The sequence below is a fragment of the Thermobia domestica genome, chromosome 9 (genome assembly GCF_964235325.1).
Source record: "Thermobia domestica chromosome 9, izTheDome1.hap1.1, whole genome shotgun sequence".
Lineage (NCBI taxonomy): Eukaryota > Metazoa > Arthropoda > Insecta > Zygentoma > Lepismatidae > Thermobia > Thermobia domestica.
In genome coordinates this window covers 167,493,267-167,512,392 of record NC_137462.1, presented here as the reverse complement: position 1 = coordinate 167,512,392, position 19,126 = coordinate 167,493,267, and the positions used below count along the sequence as shown (strand labels likewise).

The 19,126-nt window shown below is 33.0% G+C and overlaps 1 protein-coding gene across 1 annotated transcript in view; it reads left to right on the top strand.

The window, feature by feature from the left end:
- The window catches only part of fs(1)N (female sterile (1) Nasrat), a 216,697-nt gene that overhangs the window by 125,062 nt on the left and 72,509 nt on the right, over window positions 1-19,126 (top strand). The window contains exons 10-13 of the mRNA XM_081772155.1: window positions 6,628-6,875; window positions 8,789-9,054; window positions 10,026-10,122; window positions 12,030-12,187. Coding sequence (XP_081628281.1) covers window positions 6,628-6,875; window positions 8,789-9,054; window positions 10,026-10,122; window positions 12,030-12,187 — 769 coding nt within the window. The remainder of the gene's footprint in view (window positions 1-6,627; window positions 6,876-8,788; window positions 9,055-10,025; window positions 10,123-12,029; window positions 12,188-19,126) is intronic.

The following is a 19,126-nucleotide window of genomic DNA, read 5'->3' as shown; positions in this document are numbered from 1 at the left end:
GCAGTACAGAGTAAATGGAGCGCGCTGTTGCCACATTTCTTCCGCCGTATGTTTTCTTTCGAAGAAAGAACAAGAAAGAAAGAGTGATGAGTCTGTAAATAAATCCTTCTTAAATGGATATATTTTTAACTCTTTTGTCATTCCAATCGCGCAAATTCATTTAGAACGGCGAATTGGAGGGTACGAAATAACAGTCTAACAATTGTGTGTTAGAAGTTTTCTTTTTTTCTTTTTTTTTAAATGATGGTTTATAAATCGTTGCAATAAAATTTTGATGGAAGCAATACGAAATCGAGAGAACATATGAAACGAATAGAAAACATATGATTGAAATAAATGGCAGGCTAAACAGTTCTAAACAAAAATTTCCTGCAGCGATTGTGCGGAAAACTAAGGAATAGCAATAGGTAAGATAGTGCTACTGAAGTTGGATAAGAGTGAAAACTGGAGTAGGATGATAATGATAAGTGACGAGAAAATGTGACGTACGAGAACGCTCATTCGTCTATGTACGCAAAATATCCTCTAATCCAATTCCGTTTGTCAAACAAGTTACATCATAAAGTATATTGTGAAGGCGGCTTCTCCCCACTTCTGATGTTTAAGACTGTATCATGAAGGACGTGCTAGAGGGTATGGTGGCAGGAAAAAGAGGGACGGGACGAAAACAGACTACAATTACTGGACGATATGAAAATAGAAAAATCATGCGTGAAGACGAAGAACTTAACCGAAGACCGTGGATCATGGAAGCTTCTGAGTTGCAGCAAGTGGTCTACCAATAAAATATGATGATGATGATGATGACATATGCAATGGTGAATAGGAACTGAACCTCCTAGTTTCTATACTCACTTCTGACACCTCAGACACACAATATCAGTCTGGAAACAGAAGAAGAATGAAAATAAACCCTATTATATCCGTTCTAAACAAACGCGCAAGGTGTGACTGAATCACGTATAGTGACAGCCAACAAGATACAAATCATTGGGCGAGGAAACAAAACCAAACAGAATTATCAAACCCTGCTTCCTAAAGAAGCATTGGGGGGGGGGGGGAGAAATAAAGAGGCCTTTCATTCTGCTTTGTGAGCTCATAAAGTTATTTGTTGTGAACCCTTTGGCATTTTCATCTGAGTATTCAAAGTAAATAAGAGAAGTGGAATTGCAAACGAAACCAACTTTTATTGTCAAAATTGTCAGCATCTGAAACAGCATTAAGGACTACATGCGAACATAATGAATCAATTATCTCCTTTAGCCTAACCGGCATAACCGTGGGACGTAAAACTCAAATGAATCAATTACGAAACTAATAGCTTTTTATCACCAGGAATGAGGAGATTTATTATTAATACATATTTGTCATATATATATATATATATATATATATATATATATATATATATATATATATATATATATATATAATGTGTGTGTGTGTCTGTGTGTGTCTGTGTCTGTGTGTGTACGTGTTTGTGTGCGTGCAACTCAAGGAAAACAATCGAAGTAAGTAGTGGAACGTAAGATTGAGTGGAGTTGGCGCAATGTTTATCGTAGGTGAGGTTCAGGATGCGATTTTGCGAATATGCTTCCGTTAAGCAGTAGATTCGCGCTCGCATAGCATCAACAGTAAACACTAATCGGTATAGCACAATACTCTACATCAGTAACTTTAAAACAAACATTATAAAGAAAATAGCACTGGCAAGATCTGTCACTGCCTTTCTTCTGGTCAGATGCGCGCGCGCTTTGGAAGGTTGTCTCTTAACACTAAAAGTCATAAAACCTAAATAAAGAAAGATATCGACCTGCAATTTGTTTTAAAAATAACTTCAATCCTTTCTCAATATTTTTCTCGCTTTGTACCCCCATCTAACCTGAAAAATAAAAAAGTTTCTCACTAGTCAACTTTTTAGATATTGCATTGCAATAGTATACGCACTTTCTCTTACATTTTATTTTTTATTTTAAAATTCAAAAAGTTTTTTTGAATGCAAACTTTTCCAACATTGGCACCAAATATGATGTTAATAGCTGTATAAGTTTCAACGTTGTATCTCTTAGAGTTCCGAACTTATGACGTGATATATTTAACGCGACGTTAGAATTTGCCATTAGCAAGATTTCACTCTTTCAATGTATTTCAATACTTCTAAATTCTTCTCGATGTGAGAAAAACAGATTATTTAATAGAGAATACAATGTTCTACAATAATTTATTCATACCTAGTAAAAGAAACTATTTCTAAAATTCAGGCTAAGTTTGGCAACAATGGGCATAAGTAAAAGCATTGCCATTTACTCCTGTACTGCAATCTAAGGGTGGGACGCTCTATAGACATTTTCGATTTGATGTCATATCTATTGGAACATTTTGCCTCCCATTGTCCTACTAAAACACATATTTATTTATGTTCCGTTGTTCACCATGCACAAATATTCCAGTTGTCTGAAACACCAGATTCCAGTCAAGAGGAGTGCCAGTTATGGTTCTAATCCTCTAAAGACCATTTTCTTCATGTTCTTGTGTGTTTGTATGTCTTTTTGTTTTAAAATTTATTGAAAATTTGAATTCTCTAGACTATTGTTTCTACATAACACTTCAGTATTTTATCATGACCGAAATCAGTGTGTTTCGTCGTTATTGCAATATTGAAATCGTAAGTGTGCTATTTCCTAAATAACTTCACATCGAGTATTCTTTTCCCTCTTAACAGTGGTCTTAGAGTAGTGGCTTAAAGGTCGATTTCACAAGCTGCGAATACTGGGTTTGATTCCCACTGAGTTAATTCAGGAACCTTTTATCACTTGCAATATTGATACTTCCGATGTATAACAATATGAAAAATATTCAATTTCTCTCTGTTTCAGAGTTGAGACGATTTTCTTCACTGCATGCGCTATAGAAAGGTGAAGTAACAACATGTCTATAAAATGACCTTAGCCGTATCAACTTTGATTCGTACTGTCTGGGAACGCAACGCGTTTAACAAACAATTGATGAATACATAAGCCACATTCTTAGTGTGGGTCAAAACTGACTGATCAAGAACTAACGCTACTGTTTCCTAGCAATTGTGGAATTCTTCCTAATTTTCTACTTCTTCTACCACTAGTATACTACTGTTAGAAATAATAATAATAATAATAATAATAATAATAATAATAATAATAATAATAATAATAATAATAATAATGTTTTAAACAATTCGCTATTTCCAATACGTTCAATATATTTGTACAGCGGGGGACACTTCTAAATGGTACAGCCATATGGAGATTTACGGCTAAGGTGTACCATTTAGAAGTGTCCCCCGCTGTACAACCACAATTTGTAAATCGGAACATTTTTTTTACTATATTCGTATGTATATTTTCTTTAAAAATCAATATAATGCATAAATAATTCTAAAAAAAAAAAAAAAAGGCGTTACTCGTGAAGACCACGAATCCAAGAATAACTAACTTTACTATCATTATCAGTGTTCTGTCACATTGACAGGTTCTTTCAGCAAACAATTCTTCCTCTATTCATTTCTACTATCAGCCTTAATTTTGTTAAGGCATCACAATTTTCGATATCCACATCGTCCAGAAGCTGAAACCTTCTTCCCCTCTTTCTCCTTCCAGAAACTAATCCTTCCAAAGTATCTCTTATAAGGCAATTCATCCTTAGACAGTATCCTAACCAATTTCTTTTCCTTTTCGCTATCCACATCAGTTACCTTCTTTCTTCATTCACTCTTCTCAGAACTTCTTTATTTTTTATTTTCTCTTGCCAGCTGATTTTCCCATCCTCCTCCATATCTACATCTCGAACCTTTCCATAATGGATATAAATATAATTGAAGAACATGTGTAAAGGTACAGTAATTGAGTATGACTGTCTAGCTGTACATTATAGCACTGGATGGAAAATTCAGAACCCGTTCGAAGTTGGCATTTATTAAATATGTCATGATAACTGTTTGCGTGAATATTTACCTTTTATTTCATGATTTATGATAATTGCATTTACAATAACAAAAGGATAAGTTTGGTGTGAGGCATATTTCCATTATTAGTTGTCACCCTGTCTCAATACAATTTATTTTAAAACGAGACTGCTTAACTCTTATATTATACATTATTTACAACTTACGGAATGTTAATTTTCCGTTTAACACATAACCAGCCCCGACAAGTAACATTTCAATTCTATCAGGTTGCTTACTAGAATGGTTTAATAATATATACGCCCCACTTAATTTTACTTTTGTTCTTCAATTTTTCTACGTCTTTTCAAGAGAGAGAAGTGAAATTGAGAATCTCAACGTAAAAGTCCTGCGATTCTTTTTCCTGGTAGCCATTCTTTTCGAAAAGACAGCAGCTGATAATTACTGACTGAATGTCGGATGATCAGTTTATATTCTTAACAGTTGTCTTAAAGTTTTCATTTACACTTTACACTACACGTGAGATATATTATTTCTTACTTGTGAAAATTTCGTACCCATTTTCATTATCAAATCACCAAATATTTTTAAAAATGATATATCGTATGATTATTTACGAAAAGGCAAAAAAGAATATGGAAATTCTTCATAAAGCTGGGAGCACAACTCTTCGTTTTACAGTAAATGATGGATATCTGTATTCGTGACAGTAAAGAATATAAACTTACCTTCATTACAGTGAGTGTACTTTGTCTAAAAATATATATATATTTAGATTTTTCAGTATTGTATGACTAATTGGCTATCAAATATATTTGCAGTAGGAATGTATTTTATCATCGTATAAACTTAGTTTGACGTATAAATTTCTAATTACATGCTTATTTGCATTTATTTCAGTCTAATTTCATACCCATCCAAGTGCCACTGATTATTTTAGAGATTTCAAACCGAGAAATCTTATAAGAATTTGTTTTGGAACTAAAAGTTAAAGAAAATTCAATATAGGCAATAAACTCCAATTTCAACACCAAAGCATTAAATTTGAAATTTAAATGTGTAACAAATCTTACACTTTTAATTATTTCATTATATGCTCATGTTTAAAAAATAAATAAAAGAACATCAGAGACTGAGTTTCGAACCCTCGATCTTCAAATTTCACAAGTTCTTTACGAAGACTCAGTATCTGACCACGCTCGGCTACCGTCGGCACAAGTAGTTGTTGCAACTAGTGTCTATATGAAAAATGAACGGAAAATGCAATTCCCTTAGTGCAAATCTGTAAAAATTGTGGTGGATCTGGGCTCACGTTTTTGGACTTAGTCTCTGAAAGAGATTTTAAGGTGTTTGTGAACAGAAGTGTACAGTGTTGTCTCCATGAGTTTTCTTCAGGTTCTCCCATTTTCTCCTAGATTCTCATCCTAATTATTTCATAATTCTCTTTCATTAATACATCTGTCTTCTTTAACCTAAAGGGCAGTACCATAGGATGTAAATCTAGATATTGCATTTCATTTACAGAATCGATTGAGAAGAAACATTAGAAAAAAAAAGTAGTGTTTGCAACATCAGTTGTTTGCATTTGTTAAATAACTTTGATTCTTTGAACTGAATAAGGTATGTAAAGTTAAGTTAAAATTCTGTATGTAAGACACACATATTGGACATTGCAATGGCAAATTTTTCCTGAAATATTTGTACCTAATATCAGAATTTAAAGAATAAGTACAAGGTAAATTAGGCCCTAAAAGATAATTTGGTGCAAAGCCAGTTTACTGCCATTGCTGACGTAACTTCCCTGTTGTAAATCTCAAGACCTATTGAAATCAACTATGAGGAAATAAAATCTAGATTGAAAAAATATACATATGTATTTGTGAACATAAATTAGCTTTTAACTAATTCTCGGAAGAACAGGATCGGCCAAACAGAAATTCCTGTTTCGCCGAACGTGGCTGACTACGTAGGTATGCAGTAATATCATAGTTTTAAGACATTCAGCGAAACAGGCAAGAACGGATTCTCGAATTCTTTCTTACCCTTTTTTGAAATTATCTAGAGTAGTTTTGTAAATTTATGTACAAAATTTATATCCTGATTTTTTTTTCTTAATTTCATATAAAAGTGAACAAAATCATTCCGCCTTACGAGAGGTCCACAAAGGGTGTGATATAAGTATTTAAACCCTATTTATAATTGGAGTATATTGTGTGATGACTTGTGCATCTTTAAACGTTAACAAATGGTCTTCATTGTATTCATACATTAACTTTATCGACTTGGTTCTTATACTATAGCTCATGTAATACTAGAACAGTGTTTGAGATCAGAGGGAGATAATATTGTCCACGAGACTAGAGAAATTTCTTGTTTCGACTCGAATTTAAAAATTTATTTCTGGTCATTTTCGAGACGAGAAACTTCTCGTCTCATGAGGAACACTAGTTCTGTTATATGTTAATTATTGAGCACTTTATTATTTAGCCTGTAACAGCACAAGAATGTATCTTAACGATGAGGGAACACTTTCTACTATCATCTTTAAGTATAAAGATTCAATTAAAATCTATTTCTAAAAATAATGAAGTGTAACGGAACTTATACACGTAGCACTAATACTAAGAAAGTTTTGTGTAGTTAATACTCAATGTTTATTCAAATTAACTTATTCTTTTCTTTTCCAGATTGGATAAATTGGAGAAGATCAGTGGGCGAAAAACTGTACTTTCGTTATCTGCAGATGCCCTAAATATAGGAATATTGAATGATATAGATACTAGTAATTTAATCTTCAATAGTGAAGAATGTCAGATATATGGTAAACTAACCTACACACAACGCCTTAATGTTGTAGGGGATGTCGTCTTAAAACTTGGAGGAAGTTTACAAAATCTAAAAGTTTCTGCAGAAATGTGCAGCTCTGAAATTTTAGGTAAGTAATATACCTTCTTTTAACAAATGTAAATGTTGTATGCTGGGGTCATAATAACAATTATCTCTAGCACAATATCATATTCTGCGTGTGCCAATGTGTATTCGAGTGGCTTTATCAGCTTGATAACTGTAAGGCGATTCTTAATACATAAGGCAACAGCTGTGTTTGCATATGATTCAAAATTTCATACTGTTTGATAATTCATCTTATTAATACATCCTAATAAATTAAAGTGATGTTCTCGATATTAATGAAATCTGACTCTCATTTAGGATTTATTATTATTTAAGCCAAAATGGTGGATTTCATAAGAAACTAGTACTTAAAAAGCTCTATGAAAGAAAGTAATCAACATCGAAGATACTTTTATTTTTCATAATTTCATAGACTGTTGCATGACTAGCTAATAATTGATGAGAAGTAAAATTATTAACTGACATTTAAAGTAGTATGAGAACATAGTTTCATAGTACTTTCTAAGTGTTCGATTACTCTGATGATTACCCTTCGTCTGGAAATTGAAACTTGTACGAAGCGGTGAATTCATAGACAACCTTGGGAGTTGCAGAAGACTACACTGGAATCGCTCTTCTATTCGATATATATTAACCAGGAGTTGAGGAAGTGTGCCTCTTGTATCAGCCATTCGTTTGTCCTTATACGCATCGACTAAAGTCGTATTACAAGACTGAAAAGTTAATGAATATTTTGAAACAAGTTTGTCATTCAGTTTAATCATATTATAAACAAAAAGCGTCTCAGTAATAGTAAAAGGTAAAATTACGTTCTTTCTTCTGCATGTTCACATACTTAAGTATTCTAATAAATAAATGTTATGCCGTAGTGTAATAGTTGATTTGATTAAGCACTTTTAAATGTGGGTTGCCTCTAGTAAATATTCCTTTCAGTATTAATATTCGATTTTATAAATAGAATTAGTCAGTTGAATTAATTAGATGTACTCATTGTGATGAATCACTTTGTGAGAAATGATATTGGGCAATGAAAGCGTAGCCCATGATCTACTCATCGTTTATTTGCATACTCCCCATGACTCACGGTGACGTGCTTGTGTATTATCCGCCACATTCGATAAGTAAAGAAGAAAACCAGGTTTCATTCCCGGTAAGAGCTCAAGTAATTCGTATCACGTGTTCAGCTATAAGTTCATACGTCACATGAAGAATCGATGCTTTAGAAGGTATTAAATTCCAAATCAACCATCCAATTGCACAAATATTTTGTGCGAGATGGTCAAGCTTCTTACCTTTCCTTCGACCATAGAACCCTGAGAAAGGGAGCCTTATTATTATTATTATTATTATTATTATTATTATTATTATTATTATTATTATTATTATTATTATTACACATATGACTGAGTATATTTGTTCTTACTTTCCTAAATACTTACAACATGGAGCCATGATAAACGGCAGGTCAATGAGTTACTTAGTCGACCCACTCACTCGCTGCATCTCTGCATAAAACCACTAAAATCGATAAAACTCCTTCAAAAGTTATTAGAAAACAAAATCTATCAGAAGAAATCTACTGTTGAAACTACAAGAAATGTTGATTTGATTCCCAGTAACAGAACATTAAAATTTGAACGAACTATGGTGGTTCGAGTTCCATTTTAAACTTGGAAAAGGACTCTAAACTTTAAAAAAAAAAAAAAAAAAAACATGAAGATAGGAAGTAATGTAACTTTCTTTCTTACCCTCTCTCTCTCTCTAGTATATTTATAATGACTAATGAGTTATCAAGTAGCATAGTAGTAGTAGTTAGTTACTAAATTTCTAACTGATGCTTCACTATCTATTGCTATCTGTTAATGGCCGACTTTAATTAATGTTGCAGGCTTTATTACTGAAACGTCTAATATCATAATAATGCTTCTCTTCTAGGATCAGTAACTTTTGAAGGCATAGAAACAAAATACTCCACTGTAGGAAATGCAGTTAATGGGTATCTATTTCCTGATAACAATATTATGGAAGCGATACACGCCAACAGGAATCAAACCGTGCAAAGTTACATAAATCTTGACATCCTGCAAGCCAAACATGATTTAGTGATTGATTTTATAAATGGAATCCTGTGGACAGATTTACTGAACATACTTTTAATGTTAAATGAAGATCAAGAAATTTTTGGAGTCATGAACGTAAAGGTAATTTTGTAAATTATTTAATTAATTTATTCTACTGATTATTTCGTGAAGTCAATTGATATTCTTGTGAATTAATGTTTTCAATTCAGTCATATCATCTCTCCATGGCACATTGTTACATTACATATCATAATCTTTAAAAACGCAGTTACATTACATATCATAATCTTTAAAAACGCAGGTGAACTATTATTAAAGGAAGTACCGTTAATAAATTAAATAAAAAATAAATAAAAACAGTTTTTTCCTTCTAGTAAATAGATATTTTTTTTCTTTTTGGAAGTTCGTTACTTGTATCCAGGCCGGTAGCCAGCCCAAAAATTTAGGGGGGCTCGGCTGAAGTTAGGGGGGGGGATATCCAACAATATTATAGTTCATCACCATATTATATTTCATTTGCAAGCCTACCGTGAAAATTTTAGAGGGATCCAGCAAAAATTTAGGGGAAGGGGCGACCCTCCTAGACTCCCTGGATACGGGCCTGCTTGTATCCATGGGCAGCATATTTTGATGCATAAACTAAAATATATTTTTTAAAAGGGCTTCTATTCCTCTTCGTCCCCCCCCCCCCCCCCGCTCCCAAAGAAAAAGGTTGGACGAACTTTTAGAAGGTTGCACTTTCTCTTGACTTCAGTAATAAGTAGACATCAGAAGATTCAATAGCATTGTTGAACAGGGAGGCTGGACTAACCTACAAGGGTAGAGTTCAAAGAAACAAAGAATATATGAGTTAACTTTCAACAATTCTACCTAGGAATGCAAGCAAGAGTTAGCATGTGTTCTAGAGCAGGAAGAGTTAGTATGTGTTCTATTTCTTTTGAAAATAGTTATTATAATGTAAGTGTTTGAATAAACTTCTTGTTACTAAATAGCTAAGAGGAATTTTAATAACATCAGTTTATTTTGTATGAATGTTACTGATGTTTCTGTAGCACAAATTTGAAATGTTGAAAACGAATTTTACTTTTCAGGAATCTTCATTCCTTCAGGATGTAAATGTAATACATGTGAATGGATTAAAATTTCCAGATGAATATGTACTGCTATCAACATCTAATAAAATTGAAGGTAAGTACTAAAAAAGAAATTAAGTCTTTCAGTTTAACGTCCCACGAGGGGAAGGGGACGCAGTGGCTCAGTGATAGAGCTCTTACCTCTGGTGCGTGGTGTCCCTGGTTCAATCCTTGAGCAAGTAAGTTTCTGGTGGACAATATTGTGTCGGTAGATTTTCTCGGGATAATCCCGTTTCATCCCACATTCTTATTTCACCACATTTTCCATCATTCACATGCCTTAATTATCGGTTTCCATTAGCCTACAAGACATAAACGTGGGACATTAAACTGTGTAAGATTTCATTTTACATCTAACGCTCATGCTTGGCTGTAATGTGTGTTTTTAAATAATTTCATATGTAAAATATTTGTATAATGCAAGTAGTGTAAATAAAGTAGATGATTCTATTTTATTAAAAAAAAAATTAAAACAAATATTTCTTCACCCGGTATAGGCAATGTGGATTTCTTTATTCGGGTTTTATGTTTGTTTCTTGATCCATTTTCTCCTCTCTCTTCCCTTCTACTCAACATATGAACCTATTGAACAAACGCGTAGACACCTAAATGGTACCATGTTATTGCACCCAGAACAAATTTAACTGTTTCTAGGTGCGGAGAACTGATTCAATTAGGCTGGAACAGGACTTTTTACGTTTACTCGTATAACTGTTCCTCGAATTCTTAGTAAATAAAATTCGCATTGTGTTTGCGAGAGCATAAGAAAGAAATTCGCATCAGAAGAAGAAAAGTAAAAACTTAATTTCCAACACTATAAAAACAGAGGCTTTAGAATGCATTTAGTATGTGTGATTTATCTGTACTGAAGCAAGAAAGTACTCATGGGAAGCTAACCATGTAACAGGAGGACTCGGATGAACCTTTGCACAACATATAGAAAAATCACAATAGAAGATTTCATGAAATAGTAACTAAGAAAAGTTGTACCCTGTTACAGTAGATTTAAGATTCAGGCTAACATAGCGACAAAATACAAATTATCATAGACGATGGTGATAGCACGATGAAATAGATGATGAGCTTTTAACACTTCTAATGGAATAAATTAAAAATCAAATTATTGGATTTATTTATATTGACAACATGGGCAGTGAATATTCTAAATTCTTATTCGAATAACACTTTCAACATTATGAATAATGTCAATCAATTTGCTATAACGCTAGGTGGAGAAAGAGAGAAGGGAAAGGAGAGCTCACAACCCGGCAACGTTGCGTTAAATATCGGGTACGATTTGCTTCTGATCTGAAAAGAACTGTAGAATGACATTATCATTTACTGTCGAACATATAAATGACAGAATAAACCAGAAGCATTGGAAAGCAAAACAAAATAATAGAATCAATGTGTTGATTTTAAGAACTTTACGTATAATACTCTGTTCTCTTCGTGCTCTTCTTCTGTATAGTCATAAAGAAAATGATTTGTATCCTTTCGCTATTCTAAAATTGCTTTTCTAATGATAGTTCAGCTCCACGGTTACATAGGGAAGAGTTGGTTAAGCCATGTTGTGCTTTCCGACGAATCTGTGCTGTGTAGGGAACATGCAACTGATAACTTAGTGGTTCGTAAAACAATGATTTATTTTCTTTCTTAAAATTTGTTGATTATATTGGTAAATACATTTAGCACACGTTTTTTTTTTATTAGTATGTAAAAATTTCGCAAGACATCACTTGCGAGAGTCAGTCCACCATCTTCTGAAACAAATAGCATAACATGCATTTAGTTAAACTGGCACCACTGGTGCAGATGCTTATACGAAAAAAAAAATATCAGTAAGTGGTACCTCTTTGGAGCACTGTTACTTTTTATCTTGTTCTTGTTTATTATTATAGTGTCCTAGGTTTATATGGTTGTTTTATAGTAAAGCGCATATTTTTTTTTTTTTTCATTTAGGAAGAAAAGTTTTCAAGGGAGATCTAAATGTACATCATGTGACATCAGATGGTCTGGTGGATTTCATAGATACTACTAACTTAATAACTTTGTCAACTAATCAGAGCTTAGAGGGCTTTTATACTTACGCATATATAAATTTTCAAGGCGATGTCCAGGTATGTTTTTTATTTATAATAATACTCAGTTATAAGCCAATGTAACTTTAGGTTGAACTTGTTTAATTTTTTTAAACATTTACAGTATACATAACTGTGAAACAGCTTTTTTTTTTTTTAAAAAAAAAAACTTATGAACTGTTGAATTCTTTGATATTCTTTTACAGTAAAAGTACAATATTTTAGTAGAAAAATTACCTTAGATTTACTTTATTTTCTGTTTAATGGTGGAATATGAAGTATAAACAAAATGTTAGAGTTGTATTATGGTAATAAAATAGGAAAAAAATTCGAAAAGCTTTCAAATTACGACAATTTATAGTTTAAACTGTTACCAGATCACCAGTACGTGATTAGTAAAATAAAATGATTTTCAAAGAACATGGATACATGAGTGTATATATAATTGTGTGTAGATATATCATTCACTTGCCCTAATCATCGTCACACTGAGCCTAAAGGGCATAATCGTTGGACGTTAAACTCAAATATTTCATTTCATTTTCATTTAGCCGAACGATTCACACGTTTGTTTTGGTATATACATATGATGAGAGAGAGGTAAAGTCTTTCCAGCCTTAGAACAAAGTAGACGTAAACAAAGCGAAATGTATTACTCCGCGGCTCACGTGATTCGGTAGCGAGAGACATGAACAGCAAGATCGTCTGCTTACTTACTGTCGTCGCATAAGTTTCAAAGTATAAGGCTATGGTTCGTTTGTAAATAATTAACGCATTGACACTGACTACTGCTATGTTGGAAATATGTATTTTCTTAAATCCTTATATAAACCAAATTTCCTCTGTTCCTTTTGTCCTCTGTTGTGATTATAACACGAGATGAAAATGGATTATTGTCACACATCGTCGCCATGAAACTCTGCATTCTACAATAATTTTAAATGAGTGAAGTAAGCGCGCAAACGTATACGCATGCGCAGTAAATACTATGGGTGGCGAGCACCAAACTAGTATAAATTACTCTTGTAGTAACTCTTACTTCTTTAGTCTGGACTACTGTAGTAAATTACTTCCGTAGTAAAATACTCTTTTAGTAACTGTTGGAGAGCTCAATTTCCATTTACTTCTTTAGTTATAACTCAAGTAGTAACGCCTTTTCTACTAAAAAGTAAGCCATTTCTGCACACTGTTGGCACGTGCATTTCGTTTTCTATCGGCAGCTGAAGCTTGTCGGAAGCAGGGGCGGATCCAGGACCGACTTCTGGGGAAGGGGGTTGTCATACTGCTGCTTTTAAGGGCTCCAAACTTCGGGATGGGTTTTATTTATATATAGCTATAAAATAAGAAAGTTTCCTCTTCTGGGGGACAATCGCCCTGATCGCTCCCCCCTGGATCCGCCCCTGAACAGGAAGTTGTTGGAAAAAGCAAACGAGCTTCATTCATTAAAAATGCGTTTAATACGAGAGGAATATAATGCAAAAATGTTGTTAATTGAAAGACAAGGACAAATCATGGAAGAAGAGTATAACTTTAAATGGAAAGTTCAAGAATGAAATAGAGCAAACTTCAGGTTCGGGTTCTTCAGGCAATATGTACGAGAAGTTTGTTTTTTGTAAATAAATATAAATATGTTTGATATGTATAAAACATCTTTATTTGCTTGCTATTATTTTAGTGGTTTATGTGTTTTTGTTTTCCACATGACATAATATTTGTGTATATTATTTCAGTATTAGTACATTCAATTTTTCTAATTACTACTTTCTAATATCAATTTGTGTTAGCAAAATTATAAAAGTAGACATCTTGTTTTTCTTAGAAATTAACAAAACACCTTTATTGTATAACTTTGTGTACTGAAGTAAGAAATAAAATGAAAATATTAATTCCCTGATTGCAAAAAAGAAAAAGAAAAAGAAAAGAAAAAAGAGAAACGTAACTATAAAATTATACGTAAATAAAAAAAAAGTGCCTTATTTATTCATTGAAGAATGAAGTCTTTACACTAACTTGTTATTTTACTAGAAAATTAGGTACAATTTTAATTAAAAATAATTAAGTATAATAGACCTTCTGATAGATTGCTTTGCAGCACCTGCTTCTGTATGAAATGCATATTGGTTGATGTCATTTGCATCCATAGCATTAAGATGTAACACGCCTTCAGTTCTATTCCAAAGTAGTGTAGAACTGCAGCAGCCACAACAACATTACCACTGGAAACGTTTCTTCCAACACCGAATGTACGTTCTATTACACATCTTGTACCAATACGGGCTCTAGTCTAGCGCCCTTCGGCTCCTATGTGGGGTAGAAATACAGGAGTCATAAGACGTTTGGAGAGAGCATGTCCACTGTCTCCTTAACAAGCAACCCATCATATTGTCCATTATTAAATTCTACAGCAACTTTACTATTGTCCGAAATGCGTGCATCATGTGTGGAACCCAGCCAACGGCTTACCATGTTCAAAAACTTCATATTGGCATCACAAATGATTTGTGTATTGATAGAAAAGAAATTTTTGCTATTTCTATATAGTTCTGTTTGTGCTCCAGAAGGACAAAGTATGGGTATATATATACATAATCTATGATCCCTATGACAGTTGGCAATCCACCAATTCGATAGAATTCCCTTTTGTTCATTGATATATTTTCTTGGTTCTGTGGCATGGATACATACAGTGGCTTTAAGGCAATAGAACAGTCTATCATTCTGTTAAAAGCTCTTCTAGCAGTTAATGAGATCCCCTGATACAATTTGATAAGTATATATCAGTGCGAAATATTTGCAAGCCACAAAAGAAGTTGCAGCTAGGAGACAAAGCACGGTTCCTGTAAAAATTATGCTTCAGTTACTTCTCCAGCATAGAAAACAGCGACTCGAAAGATTCCGTACGAAACCCAAACCGCTCTTTGAAATCATTGTCGCTATACATCGCAGTGGATCTCTTCTCTCCATTAAAAGCCTCATTCTTGGGATGTGTACCTCTTCTGCCATCTCCTTGTATTCTTCGTAGACCAGGTAATCCATAGAATTCGATATTTAACACGCAGAAACCAAAGAACTCATCTTACTCTCTAACTTTACTCCTACTACTGCTTAGGAGTAAATATTGGCCTTATTTACTCCTAAAGTTACTAATGTAGTAGTGTACTCTTTGATGGTGCTCTCCACCACTTGTGGAGTAAATTTACTACAGTAGTAAATGAAAATTTTACTTCTGTAGTAATTTACTCCTTTAGTTCAGCACTCGACTGGAAGTCGCAAATTTCCTTCTCTTAGTAAGTTACTACTTTAGTTTCACTTACTCTTGGTTGGGGCTCGCCACCCTATATATGTATGTGTATGTATGTATGTATGTATGTATGTATGTATACATACATACATACATACATACATACATACATACATACATACATACATACATACATACATACATACATACATACATACATACATACATACATACATACATACATACATACATACATACATACATACATACATACATACATACATACATACATACATACATACATACATACATACATACATACATACATACATACATACATACATACATACATACATACATACATACATACATACATACATACATACATACATACATACATACATACATACATACATACATACATACATACATACATACATACATACATACATACATACATACATACATACATACATACATACATACATACATACATACATACATACATACATACATACATACATACATACATACATACATACATACATACATACATACATACATACATACATACATACATACATACATACATACATACATACATACATACATACATACATACATACATACATACATACATACATACATACATACATACATACATACATACATACATACATACATACATACATACATACATACATACATACATACATACATACATACATACATACATACATACATACATACATACATACATACATACATACATACATACATACATACATACATACATACATACATACATACATACATACATACATACATACATACATACATACATACATACATACATACATACATACATACATACATACATACATACATACATACATACATACATACATACATACATACATACATACATACATACATACATACATACATACATACATACATACATACATACATACATACATACATACATACATACATACATACATACATACATACATACATACATACATACATACATACATACATACATACATACATACATACATACATACATACATACATACATACATACATACATACATACATACATACATACATACATACATACATACATACATACATACATACATACATACATACATACATACATACATACATACATACATACATACATACATACATACATACATACATACATACATACATACATACATACATACATACATACATACATACATACATACATACATACATACATACATACATACATACATACATACATACATACATACATACATACATACATACATACATACATACATACATACATACATACATACATACATACATACATACATACATACATACATAGAAAACTTAGTCGGCTTGGAACGAGATAATATAATGCAATGCAATGATACATACCAAACAAACTTCTGCCAAACAACGTAGGTGCATATCCGAACGTAAACTACCTAATCCAATCCAGAGTGGAAAGATTACAAGGTGGTTGCATGCGCATGTTGCCTGAAGCGCTGTCGTGGCTGTGACGTCATCTGGGTAGCAAGGGTCAACGGGAAAAGTCGCGGCTGGAAGTGACAAGTGGAAATTCTTTGTTACTTTATTCTGTTAAGTGATATCGAGAATGCCTGCAGCGTACGGCTGTAGTAATTACTACAGAAAAAGTAAAGGAACTAATATAAAATACTTTAGATTTCCTCAAGAACAGGGGGAATGTCTCCAGAAATGGATTTTAGCTTCCAGGCGACAGGACAAAATAAACCTAAAATATGGTAAGTTTTACATGAAAAAAATAAATAAATGCAATGTTAAATGAAATTCCATAAACACGATTTCATTATATAGTTTCTGTTTAGTATTAATAGTATGTAATAGTAGTATATACAGTGGCTTGTGTTTATTCTTCGTACAAAAAACCAATAGTACAATTTAAAAAGACGAACTAGCTAAACGGGACGTTAAACCTTGACCCGGATTCGGAATTGAGGGAGGTGGAGCGGCAGAGGTGATTATTTCTATCATTTCTATAAGATACTGAGACAAAATTTTCCCCACAGAAACAGGCATGTAACTTGAGAAGGGAGGCACGATGTTCTAGGGGGCATTACCTCCCTCGAGTTACGCACATGGAGAGCATTGAACGCGTTAATGAGTTCAGATCCCATTTCATTCTGGAAGTATGCATTTCCTATAGCCTGGGTGCTGAAACGGGACCTTGCACTAAAATTAACTAACGAATGGGAGGTTCGTAATAATGATTAACGGTTACAAAGATATATAACAATATATTATGATTGATCAAGAGAATAAAGTATCCACCTACCACGTCAGGGCGATATTGTCCGGACGTTTTTACACTCAGATTTTGACATTTTTGTTCATTTTAATAATAACTTTTGATAATTATATATATACATATTTAGGGGTTCCCTCCAGAATTACAAAGTTAAGAATGACTTGTAGTCATGATTACAAAGTTAAGAATGACTGGTGTAGTCTTTCCACCATGCTTTTGCTATTGTAAATATCTTCCTTTGATTTCACTTAGCTTAATCATTGATTACATTACGTTTATATAATTACTGTTTGTACTAAAATTTTCACTTCGTTGAAGATCACCACAAATACAAGAGAAGTTTGCGTGTAAGATACCAGCGAGCAAGCGCTTGTTGAAAGTTCATCTGCCTCTCGTTCGCCATGTCTGAGACCAAGATGACGTCATACGCCAGAACGACAAGAATGTAGCGCTGCATTGCATCCACCTTGTAGTCTTTCCACCATATATATATATATATATATATATATATATATATATATATATATATATATATATATATATATATATATATATATATAATATAAATCATAAACAACATTACAATTCATGTAGGCATGTAATCATAAGAGAAATTTGTACAATGTAAAAACTATTAAAAACAAAATTACCAATATCACATGGGGAGTAAGTAGCTGTTTATCTGTGTCGAAACCAGGCATTCCAACTGAAGTTTCGGAGACAGCATATCAGACATTAGTTCCGTTCTTTTCTTAGTAATATACATTCACATGGCCATCATCTTACCTTTAGGTTTTGGAATAAGCTGAGGTCTTATGAAAATCTACAAATTAGAATGACATTAAAAATAATTTGAGAAGTTCTGTAAACTTTATAATATTAACTACCAGTTTTACAATGACTATAGTATGTGAGCATGTAGTTGAGTAATAAGTTTGCATTGGTATTAACTATTTCTCTCATAATTCGATTATGGTTCAAATCAATGGGTAATGCAAATCATAATTGTTCAATTGAATTGAAATTACAAATGAACGAGGTAAAAGTCGAATTTCCTTTAAAATACTACTTCGCTATATCTGCCTTTATATGATTCATGTTCCTATATATGCTACAGTGTTTGTACTAATATCTGTGTGGATGGTCAGTAAGTAAAATGACTAATACGAAACATTGAGTGAGCTCCTTCGTGGCTAAGCTGTTAGTGTACGCGCCTGTGGCGTGGGAGATCCGGGTTCGATTTCCGGCGGGAGCTCATGTGGTTCGGATTCCACGTTAATCAGTAGGTCCACGTCTCGTATAGCCTCGCTGCTAAACGGGACGTTAAACATTGAATGATAATTTTCAAGTAATTTTTTGCTTGAGACACAGAATATTTAAGAAGAAATTAATTCGGTAGTAT